The sequence below is a fragment of the Pleuronectes platessa genome, chromosome 12, assembly GCF_947347685.1.
Source record: "Pleuronectes platessa chromosome 12, fPlePla1.1, whole genome shotgun sequence".
NCBI lineage: Eukaryota > Metazoa > Chordata > Actinopteri > Pleuronectiformes > Pleuronectidae > Pleuronectes > Pleuronectes platessa.
In genome coordinates this window covers 14,764,576-14,776,632 of record NC_070637.1, presented here as the reverse complement: position 1 = coordinate 14,776,632, position 12,057 = coordinate 14,764,576, and the positions used below count along the sequence as shown (strand labels likewise).

Below are 12,057 nucleotides of genomic sequence, written 5' to 3'. Positions count from 1 at the left end.
GAGTCAAAGGGGATTTTATGTTTGTGACATCACCTAATTCATCACCGTCATATGCAGGGAGTTGGCTCATAGAGTGTGTAACTGTATCTTGAAGGTCCAAACTCTCACTGTCATGAGATGTGTTTTGACCACAGGAAGTAAGAATCCTTGCAGGAACCTCTTGCGTTTCCTCTGCATGTCCCAGGTTTATACCCACACAAAAAAGACCCGGATCAGAGGGTTGCACTTCAGTTCAGGAACTTTGGGGGGTGGGTCAGACAGCGTTCAACTAAATATTTCTGATTGGTGGGAGCATTCACTGCATTTTATTTCCCTCGACCTTTTCACAGGTCCAAGTTTACAGTTGCGATCACGGACCTCGAGAAATCCTGTGACAGATGGGCCGAAGAGGTAGTCCAGCTGTTCCTTAGCACTGTTGAGCTGAGGACGAAATCCAGCGTGAATTGAAATTGGCAAAACGACAACGTGTATATTCTTCGATCTCGAGTGAGCTGAGTGCGCTGAACTTGCACCGCAACAGACATTTAGGAATCAGACTCAGAGTCAGAAAATCAGAGAGCTTTTTTCACTTCTGTGTCAAAAAACAAATAAAATCCCCTTTGATTCATTGCTGACAGTAAAACATGAAATAGTATATGTTTAATGTCTGTTTATCTGATAACAGGAGAGGCTGAACTGGCTTTTAGAGACACTAACAGCTGACTGACAGTTCCCTTTTTTAGCTCTAAGCGCAAACTGCATGTAAGACGACTTATATTCTAAGGAGTAAACAGTACCTGGGCTCAGTCTTTTGTTCCTATTCTGCTAAATGTCTCTGTTTGTATTTGAGACACCATCACTGTCCACTCTTGGCAAACTTCAAAGCATGTCTGTAAACAGATGTGGCGCTCACTGTCGACTCTTTCACGCTCAATTCGAAAGCGACCACAAAGGAATGGATTAATAATCACAAGGCTCCCTCTGCCATTTCACTGTCAGTTTGACACACTGTTTAGGAACCGCGCGGGTCAGCGTCTTCCCTCCTGGGAATAAAAGTGACAAGCGCTGGAGTTCAAGTGGTTGAGATCATCTATCTGTTACCATCTGTATATGTTTTTTCTTTGGAGGGAGGGGGGGGGGGGGATTACAGAGAACATCCTGCACTTGTAAATGCTCTGCTTTTGAATGGAGGGAGACGGATGGGTAGAAAAAGGGGAAGTGCGCCATGTTTTGATGTTCAAGTGTCTGACGTCCTAATAGGTGCGTGCCTGCTTCCTCCGTCAACCAGTAATGCGGTACTCAGATTATTTGCCGGACAACAAAACGCCTGAGCCTTTGGTGTGGGGGTAATAATGAGTTCAAGGGGCTGCAGGGGAATGTTGGTTATCTTTGAGTGGAACCTTCCCGGAACACTGGTGCCCTTTTTGCCCCCACTCCCTTCCCCCCCCAGAATCAAACACAGTTTAAATTAAGTGTATAAAACAATAATATTCCAGCAAGGGCATTGGATTAAATTACATTTTTTATTCTAACTTACACAAGGCTACCTTTTCATAATTTAAACAATACACATGTACAGCATCTCATCTAGAATATAATAATACAAAACCTAGTAACCATGACAAATTATCTTTAACCAAGTGTCACATTCAAAATAGAAAACATTCTTCTGTTTTCATTATAGTATTCGTGAAGGGGTGGCGAGTGTAAATGGATTCCAGATGCTCTCCACAATTCACTGGATACTTCCTCGAGAGCAAGAATGTACAATAACCTTCCCATCTTGCAAACAAATTAAACGCTGCATGTATGTACACAGTGGCGTGTGATTAGCTCCAAAGTAAGAACAGCTGGACACAGTATGTAAAAATGACGAAATCTGTCTCTTAATCTCTCATCTGTGTGTTGCAGTGTAAAGCTGCCCGATGACACATTGATAAAGTCTCATATTTATAGCTTGTTGTGTCCAAAGAAAACATGAACACAAACTCACGTCAAACTTTTTGAAAGACCGATATATTCTGAGATAAAAGAGAAAACATTCTCTAAATGCTCCTGTCCATGAAACCCTCAATATTATCTCAAACAGAATCAAAACAACCGGGGCTTTGTGGACATGTGGAGCCCCGACTCTACATGTGCGACTCTGTTCCTCTCGCCGAAGCCGATGCCAGACAATGTGTCTCTTCAAGTCTTCCACCGCAGGACGAAAGAGATGGAAGTGATTTCTCTACAGCCTACGTTCCTCGAGGAATAATGACGGCCAAAGTGACGCTGTTTCTCCAGGATCAAGAAACCACTCGACAAACAGATGTATGGTTCTGTGTCTCCATTAGTCCTGTTTTTCCGTTTCTCCCCACATCCACCCTGTTGGTCCCCCTCCCCCCTCCTATCTGCAGGAGCAGGACTGGATGGACATGTTGGGATAAACCTTGAGCACCGGGTTCCTGGACTCGTCCTGGTAGAGCACGGCCAGGGGATTCATCTTTTCTGGGACGCAGCAGGGCTCAGGAACCCCAGGGATGATGCCAACGGCTCGGACTATGCTTTGGATGGTGGCATGGTTGGACGGCCTCGCCACCTAGGAGAGTTTGAGTAGATAGAAGGAGAAGAACAACACACTATAGTTACTCAATATAACTTGTTAATGCTGTGTATAAACCACATTATATGATATAGAGCAACGTGTTTGCGCTCCTACCTTGGGCATGGGGAATCCACATGTACCAGCACAGTAGTAGGCTTCAAAGGCCTTGGGAGCTATGACCCACTCGCTCCAGCCAATATCTGCAAAGTCCACTCTGAGGTTCCTCCTGGAGCAGCCTCTGTGCTGGCCGTTGCCCCACTGCCTCCTCCTGGCATTACGCATTGTCTGTTCATCAAAGCTCAGGACAGGAGACTGTGCGTTAGAGCGCCCCCTGTGCTTTTTTACATCCTTTCCCTCATTTCTCCGCTCATGCTTTCGTCCATCGCCGCTAGTCCGTGTGCGACCGTTTTTGTCTTTCTTCACAGTTGAGTCGTCGGCTTTGAGCCCATGATGAGATGTTTCTTCTTCTTCTTTGAGAACCTGGGGTTCTTCTCTTTCATGTGCTCCTCCTCCCTCCACTTCTTCATCCTGGCTCTTTCTCTTCTCCTCCTTCCTTCCTGATTTAGGCTTGGGCTTGAGGTACCAAGTGCTCTCCCAGAGGTCGTCTTTCCTGTACCCATCGGGCCTGTAGTCCACCTCAGGTAGCACATTGTTCTGGATGGGGTCAGTGGGAAGAGTCGCTTGCCTTCTCACGCGTCCTTTCGACTCTGGTGAGGAGTTAGGTCTGTGCAGCAGATTAGAGGAATGTGAGCGCTCTCCTCCCTCGTTGGACGGATCATATCTCTGAAGACTTGCAGCCACGCTGTTGGGCTCCTCCAGGGCTTGGTCATTGGCATAAACTAACAGGTAGGGCAGGCTGCCGGCGAACAGCACTTCCTCTGGTTTCCTATGGTGGTGCTGCCCTAAGTCCAACTCCACTGACACCAGGAGATGACCCTTATCCCGCGCCTCCTTTATGACCTGGGTCACATCTTTCATCTGCCACACCCCTCTCCTGTGGGGGTGGAAGGTCACGTTCCCTAGGAGTGACCCCATTGACCCAGATGTGACCTCTGACCCGGAGGAGACAGAGCGAAAGAGCAGGCTGATGGACGGAGAAGGGTTGACGACCGCGGAGCGACAGGACGGGCTCTCAAAGCGTTTACAGAAACAGGGTTTTTGGTGAGGGCGCCGCTCGAGCAGGAAGTGGAATGTGGCAGAAAGGATGACCTCTGAATCCTGGAGGGTTGTGAGGTTTAGTCGATACGCCGCCCTGTGGTCAGAGGACTCTGAAAAGACAATCAATCAATCAGTGTCAGTCAGGTGAACAACACAATGACAACTGTCTTTCTTTCATTACCTCCGCCAGGAAGGCTATGTTCTAATCTGTGTTTGTTTGTTATCAGGATTACACAAACACTACTTAACTGATAACCACAAAACCTGGTGGTAAGATGTCGTAAAGGTCAGGGAGGGACCCATTGAATATTGGTGTGAGGATTTTTTTTCACTTTCTTTAACATTGCGAAATGTTTATGTTTTTAAAACCAAAACTCCTTCTGAAACATCAGTCTTAAAACTTCAATCCACACAGACACAATTAGAATGTTTTGCAGCTCATAAATGTGTTATTTCAAAATCTGATTTTGGTTGTTCTTGGACAGATATACTGAGAAGCCAAATTCTATAGAGAACCATTTGCCAAAGTAAACACCAGCAACAAGCAACTAGACCTTATCTGAACGCACAGCTTTGAGCATTTCTACACTATTCATCACTGATTTTCATCATGTGATTTAAGCATTGTCTGAATAAGAAGCAAACGATTTGATGATAAAGTTCTATGGGAAAGGCATTTTCAAAAAAGGTACCAAGTGGCCGAAACACTATCTTAGTGTTTAACTCCTTTCCTTGTTCTGTGTTACATGACAGAGCTGTGGGGCTGCTGCGAGGCTCCGTGGTCCTTGGTAGGATTTCAGAAGGTGCCCTTAAGAGGAACCAGACTGTGGAGCCTGGGCTGGCAGCGGTAGGGTGGTGGGGGCCAGCATGCGGGGAGCTACATATTCATGATGAACATTAACTTCAACAGCAGAGTTATTGTTCATTGTGCAAGAGTTCAGCGGAAGTATGGACTGACTCAAGAGATATACATTACCTCGGATTCAGCCTGCATATGGAAATGCTTACCTCAGTTTCTCTTAAAGCTTCCCCTTAAGCCTAATACAGCCGGCACTGTCTGCTGCAGACACCAAGACATAATCAACTGTTTTAACAGATCTTACATTGTTGTGAAAACGCTCTTACATCTCTCCTCGGATTACCCTCGGCCACTGCAGTAAAAATACTCACGTGTTATGATATGCCATCTGAGAACTATGTGGGCTATAAATGTCTGCGAGTTATGTTTATAAAAACAGCATCAGAGAGAGAGGGACGACTGTGCTTTAAGCCCCTTGACTCCGGGACGTGGAGTCACATACGTCCCGTAGCCATAACAGGACCATGGAAGCCACGACAATGAGCCTTTCTGCGGCGCGCAAAACCCACCGCTGAGGTATTGAACCCGGGCATTGGCTCTCAGGGACTCGCATGCATTCTTGCGCACAGTGTGCGTCTGTCTGCGGTAATTGGTCAGCCTGTGCGCAAGAGGAGGCACAGCTGCTTCCACAAACAGTGAATCCACAGCGTCCCGAAATCATTTGAATGCATTCTCAGACCGTTCCAAAACAATCAAACCTATTTAGAGCGTCTGACCGAGACATGCACTTTTAATAAGCATGCATGGAAAATATCAAGGGGCTTTCTGGACGCTCCAGTCTTTTATTTTTTGCTTTGTGCCACATACCCATGGCGCACGAACAGCACCCAAGGCTATTTGTTTTTTTGTTTTGGCAAAAAAATTAAATCATTATGCACTTGAGTAATTCTGCAGGAGGCGATGCCTATTTATCGATTACTGTGTGCAGGTTGGTGAATGTGTTCACGCACCTTGACTGGCTCTGACACTCCTGACTGTGTTTCCCTCCTTGAGGCGGTTTTCCCTGTTGTATTTCTCGTACAGTTTGGACATGTGCTGGGAGACCACGTCCTGATCCACGCCATCTGAGAACGGGTCCGAAGAGGACCGGAGAGAGCCGCTCTCCCGTGCGCTCCAGGCGCCCCCCTTCATGACCCTAACCGACGCTGCACCCAAGAAACAGCTCAACATCAACAGGAGCAGGTGCGACGGCATCGTACTTGGAGCTGCCGTGTGCGTGCTAAAATGAATCCAAAATCCAAAAAGAGGAAAGGGATGCAGAGAAATGTCCCAAACTCTCCAATGAGGACTTAAAGATGCGCCAAAACAATCCAGAGGCTGTGCGTAAATGTTCCAACGCTCCGCTCTCCCTGTCCGCTTCGCGCGCGCTGAGCCGTCACACTCGTGGATGCTGAGTGGGTTAGTCCGGGCAAGAGTTTGAGCTGCTACTTCTTACATCTGCGCCAGAGGCTTGAGGAGGGTTATAGTGGAGCGGTGAGAGGCGCTGACGTATACTCCTGTCAGCCAACGAGGTCTCTGCGGAGGACACAGCCAGGAGTTTAGGTCATGATGCTGACCTGCCCCCTCTCCCTCCTCCTCCTCTCTCATGATCGCGATGATGATGATGATGTCGTTCTAAGTTTTTCATCCATGTACAGTGACAACAATGATCGTGGTTTGTTTAGCACTGTTCACACAAAGACACTTTTGAACCTCAATAAGCCTTTTTATCCTCTTTTTTTTCTTTGCAAGTAATTCCACCTCAAAATTTCCATCTCACCACATTATTTCCAGTAACTGCTTCTGACATGCTCTCAGTCACACATAATTAGCATGGAAACACCTACAATAATAGTCTGACCAACCACCCAAGGGCTATTGTTAGCAGAAAGTGATCCACATTCTGTACAGTTGTGTGTACGTGTGAGTGTGTGTGGAGGTGTGTGTGTGTGTGTGAGTGTGTGTGTGAGAGAGAGAGTTTTGGAGTGAAAGGGCTGTGAGATGACACTTTTGAGGTACTGTCTGTGATTTTATACATGGCCTCCACTGGGAAGGCAGGGCTCAGACTCAGCACAGATTTGTCTCTGGTGGTGTGTACATGTATATTTGTACGAATGTGTGCATGCGAGTTGTTTCCAGTGTGTGTCTCTGATGTCTGGAGCTCTGTACCAACAATGCTTGTTTTGTGGAAGTGGTGGTCTCCAGCAGAGAGGCTATAACTAGCTGGGCCTCTTGGGTCACACTCTTCCCCTCCACACACACACACGCACACACATATGCATACACACACATGCACACACGCACGAGCACACGTACACAGCTACTTAGTACATTTTTGGCCCTCAAGGGCCCCACAGGATACTCCTTTTCACTATGTTCCACACCAGCGACAGGTCTTAAATCTGGACTTCTCTAGAGATCTGTTTGAATGTGTGTGAGTGTGTGTGTGTGTGTGTGTGTGTGTGTGTGTGTGTGTGTGTGTGTGTGTGTGTGTGTGTTTGTGCTTGTGTGTGTGTGTGAGTGTGAGTGTGACAACGGGGGAGCATTATGAAGGAGTTGGCTGGAATGGCATCCTTTATGGTTTTGTCATTTCACACAAACACATAAATGCTTCGCCTCTTCCCATACCATGCTGAGTTATGCTCCGTTGCAAAACAAAATATGATTAATTGCATTGGTTATTTATTTGAACACATGTGATGCGGTTTTCCATTTGATTAAGAGTCATCTTTGAAAAACACTGTGAGAAATCAAGTGAGAACTGAAAGTGGCATTTTGAGAATGACCACTCCTGTAAATCAAAACCTCCCGGCAACACAAACAAATATTGAAAGATATACAGTTGTTTCTTTTGAAGACATAAGAAATGAAAACCAAACAGTATTTGCACAACAGTGAGCGGTCGTTCTCTGTTATTAACAAGCCATTAAAAACCACTTGTCATTATGACAACAAGGGAGTATCTTGTTGCCCACAAGGAGTCCTTTGCACTGCAGACCGATCAGCTTGAATCGTCAATTCAATACGTTTTTTTACTGGAATGCCTTAAAAAAGTCTGAAGCCAACATATGGTTGAGCAGGGAGAGAGGGAGGGTGAGTTGAGGTGATATCTGAAACCATGAGCATTAGGGTCCTAATAAATTGTCCTGGGGAGGAGACAGCCCAATACCTCAAGCGTGAGGACGACAACATGAAATGGCTTTGACCTCTAACCCTGCATATGTAGGGCAGTGTGAGATTAATGTTAGGCATTATCTGCGATAATGCTCCCCTGTCCGTTGTGACCGTGGAGGACAGCAGCATCATAATCGTGACTAGATCGAATAAGATGAAAAACAGCAGGGGAGAGCTCAACAGGCGCATAATCTAAGGATATGGTTACACGTGTCAGTTCTGTATGACTTTTTATGTTTCAGCCTGGAGCACACGCATGTATTAAGTGACAGGTCAAAGTGCGTCGGATTTAGATTTTTCTTGTGTCGCTGCTCTTCAAAGCCACATGTGGAAGCAGTCACGGCTCTCGCTGAGATCACAATCTCACACTTTTTGGATTTTCATGAATAAAAACCACATCAGATGCACGACAGCCACTTTCAGGCCAAATGTTGATATGCAGCGGTGTGATCTTTGGGATCAGAAATCACAGCGATAGCACAACTGTGACCGTACAGCCGCCCTGGCACACAGCATGCATCAGTGCGCCGCAGAGCTGAGAGAGGGACTCAAAGTGTAATATACCAGATGCATGCAATGTGGATTGTCCATGCAGGATTTGAAAGACTGTTATATAATCCGTGACGTCTGATCTGTGAGTCATAGTGCACATTGATCCCTGCAGCAGCACTGCACTGTGAGACTTGTTGTGTTTGACCACTCGGGCTGCGGTACAGGGCCGCGGTGTTTTAAAGTTTGTTCAACATGGAGGTCCCCTCGCAGGGCCCTGCAAACCAAACAGGGGTTGTGTTCTGCTCTTGGTGGGGGTGTGGAGGAACGTGAGGAATTAACATGCCCGCGTGTGTTTGTCTGTGTGTGGCGCAAGGACTCATGGTTGGTTCTGGAAACGCTCCTAGTTTAACACCTTTCCTTGTTATTGGCTAAGACTTTCTAGTTTTGGAGCTTAGTACTGGGGGTCTGAGAGATGTTTATGGATAGGCATAGGGGATTTAATATGGATCAACTATTGGCCAGTTGTCCTCTATTTGTCATGGTTTGCTAAAAAGGAACAGGGCTGTGCACGTACATGGAGGACACACTAACTGGCAATGGCTCCGGCTCATAAAAATAAAAAGGGGGAAGCTGGAGTCAAATGTTGCGCATGTTGCGTATCGACCAGGATGTTTACAGCTATAAGCGAATTTCCTGTGAACCTCTGGATTATTTTATGACTGGACGAACCAACAGGTCACACTCTAACATACAAGAGGTCACTTGGGATTTGCAGGAATTCAAGTGAAAAGCGCCAACGTCACTTTAAAGGCTGTTTTATGATTTTTAGGATGCTGTTAAACAGACAAAAACATGCAGGCGAGAGCTGCTGCTACGTCTAAATCACTGCATTGTTCGAGGAGTTTTCTGTTTGGCTCTGCTCCTTGGCTGCGGTTCAATACAGGCTCGGGTCACCTATATATTCTGAGTAAAAAAGTTATGGGAAATATTTGCTGAGTTTATTGGTGAGAGTTAAATGAGAAGAACAATACTTCTCTCTTATTTGTGCACTTTAGTCAGCCTGGCAGTTAGTGTCTAGCTGGAGGAACAACTGGCAGGGTAAGTGTTCAAAGAACAAGCAAAAAATAAGCAGTTTATTTTACACTTAAAAACCATTTTCAGACCTCAATTCTGGAAGATTAGGTACTGCTGGGGGGGGGGGGGGGGGGGGGGGGGGGGTACAGCATGACATGGCGTAAACATTCTCTGGAAATCATGTATTTTTATTTGCAGCACATCGGTGTTGGCCCTTATCACTTAAAGCTCTTGAATCGTCTTTAATCTATAGACTGTCCTTTTCATCTTGTAATATTTGTATTCTTTTTGTTTTTGTTTTGCGCCCATAACGTAGGAACATCACCAACATCCCCCCCCCCCCCCATTCTGTATGAAGTTTGCGTAGCTTTGTGTTTAGTGTACAGACATAACCGTGATCCTTGTTTCTAAATCTGAGAGAGAAAGCAAATGAGCATATTTCCCAATCTCTTGCGTCTCTGGAATTTTTTTTAATTCATTTTTAATAAAATGTTTCAATGTTATAATCACCACAAACAAGGAGAGGCAGAAATCTCAGTCAATAGCAAATAGCTACAACCAAAAGTATGTGCATGGCTGGCCACCACAATTGGCGATTGACAAAGCCTATGAACTAATGCTGGTAAAGCCCTGCAGCTAGACTGACACCAGATTACAGGATCCAAGTGTCCAGTAAAACACCACAATAAGGGCGCCATGGTTTTTGGCCCGAATCAGAGAGCCTGACCTTCCAAGGGGACACAGGTTTCAGTGTAATGATCAAAAATCCCCCCATGTGAATTTCATCTACTTGAGTGGGTAGGTAGGTGTGTGAGTGTGAGAAAGAGCAGGAGCGTGTTTGTGTGTGTGTGTGTGTGGGTGTGGGTGTGTGTGTGTGTGCGACTATGGAGTCTACAGCTATGCTAGGGGTTGTACCTCTATGACCCATTCACATGGTTAATAAAACATTCATAGAAGCAGAGGAATGTTATGGTTTTTGTGTGCGTGTGCATGCATGTGCAGGCAAACGTGTGTGTGTGTGCATGCGTTTATGTGTGTGAAAGAGGGAGAATGTGTGTATATGTGTCCTTGTGTCTGTGATGTTGGGCCTCCTGCAGTGACCCCTCGGAGTGCACCATTCTGTCCGCAAACAAAGGGCCGGCTGTTCCCCCCCACTTCAACCGTGGACTGCTCCAACGCTGCCGGCCGCGCGCTGCCGAGCTAACCAAATATTTCCCTTCCTGCGCCGAATTTGTCTCAATAAATAGTTTTGAGTTTTGGGGTTTTCTTTCTCCTCCGGCTCTTTGTTTTTGACAGAGGACTCCTGAACACACAGGTGGTCATTTGATCTCGAAGCTCGGACGGCGGAGCTGGACCTCTTGTTTTACCTGAGGCTGAAAACTGCGGGGCAAGAACCCGACTTCCCACAGTTTCACCTCGTGTGACATCTTGACTCTAGTGTGGAAAAACCATCCCCGCAGCACAACGGGCCTCTGTGGGAGGACTGTTTCATGTGTAATAGACGTCTGACTGATTCAGATTAATTTTGCTCACTTCTGTCTTCACAGGCCGTGGCGAGGTATATAGAGATGTATTGTGCAAGAGACTTTACTGACTGACGGGGTATTTTCTCTGAGCACGGCTCTAACCACTTGACAGGGGAGCTGATTGGTGATTGAGGAAAATAAATGGAAAATGTGTGTGTGTGTCCTTGCAGGATTGATGTCGTCTCCCAGGTCTGACATACAGCTTTTGTTCTGTCTCTCCATCTCTCAATGCCCATGTTATTCACTGACAGAAATATCAAGCTTGCACTATGTACCCTGAGTCATTGCTAATAGCTTATTATTGTTTTTGTGGTCCACATTCATTTTATTTGAGTATGTTCTGTGCAGACACCAATTATCATGTCAGCTCTAACTACCTCCAAGAAAGCCCTTTTCTGATCTACCTACTGATTCCACAAACCTCTGTCTGTCCGTTGGAACGTTTATCTCCCGGACCGTTCAACTTATCAGCTTCAAACTTGGCAAGTGTATCGTTAAGAGGCAGATGACGTGCTGTGTTCAATTTGATGCAAGTTGGCCTAACCTTTAATAAAACCTGGCCTTCAATGCAGTGGGCCTTCAGTCTGCAGACCAAGTTGAACATGTCTTCTTCTACGTCCTCTGATAAACTACAGCTGTTGATAGCTGGATCAAACCCTAGATCAAAATCACCACAAGATCATTTTGATTATTTGATTATTTTTGAATTTACCATATCGCACTGACACAGACATTCAGGGTTGTGTCATGGAGGTTGATCTAAGGCAACAACATTAATATTGCAATTTGCAAATTGTCTACAAAGTAAAATTCCAACATTCATTTTGTTGCTGTAATGCTTTCTATTGAGCGGAATTATAGAGCTTTATTCTGAAAAACAACAATGACACAAGTTAAGTAAATATGTGAACAGTGTTAAAAAAAATTCAGTTTCATTTGATGTATGAACACATAAACTGTGAAGGACTCATTAATTACAAAGAATAATTCTGAAGCAGAATTTACACAGGTCAAGCAAACAGCCCATTTCAAACAGGCCACTGCACTAGTACCATTAAAAGGTAGTTTGTCAGCAATTGCTTATGCATTCACACAATACATTCTCCAGATTGATGTGTTGTACTGACTGAGTGACTCTGCGCTCACACGCTGCAGCAACTGAGTGTGCAGTGTGAGCTGGGAGCAGAATATTTTGCAGACAGTGGGATTTGAGGTGTGACTGGTGGCGC

General features: G+C 45.6%; 1 protein-coding gene across 1 annotated transcript; it reads right to left on the bottom strand.

Moving 5' to 3' along the window:
* Window positions 1-1,488: 1,488 nt before the first annotated feature.
* On the bottom strand, window positions 1,489-11,113 carry gdf10a (growth differentiation factor 10a). The gene is made up of 4 exons (XM_053436926.1): window positions 11,104-11,113; window positions 5,534-6,013; window positions 2,681-3,834; window positions 1,489-2,560 (listed from the first exon to the last, which is right to left on the bottom strand). The coding sequence occupies exons 1-4, from the start codon at window positions 11,111-11,113 to the stop codon at window positions 2,369-2,371; spliced, it is 1,836 nt and encodes a 611-aa protein (XP_053292901.1). The 3' UTR covers window positions 1,489-2,368.
* Window positions 11,114-12,057: the final 944 nt, after the last annotated feature.

What these genes read in the sequence shown, in the direction of transcription:
- gdf10a (XM_053436926.1), bottom strand. An exon ending in GAGTGTCAGAGCCAGTCAAG is followed by an intron (nt 3,835 to 5,533) that starts GTGCGTGAACAC and finishes TTGTCTTTTCAG; the next exon opens with AGTCCTCTGACCACAGGGCG. An exon ending in GTGGATTCCCCATGCCCAAG is followed by an intron (nt 2,561 to 2,680) that starts GTAGGAGCGCAA and finishes AAACTCTCCTAG; the next exon opens with GTGGCGAGGCCGTCCAACCA.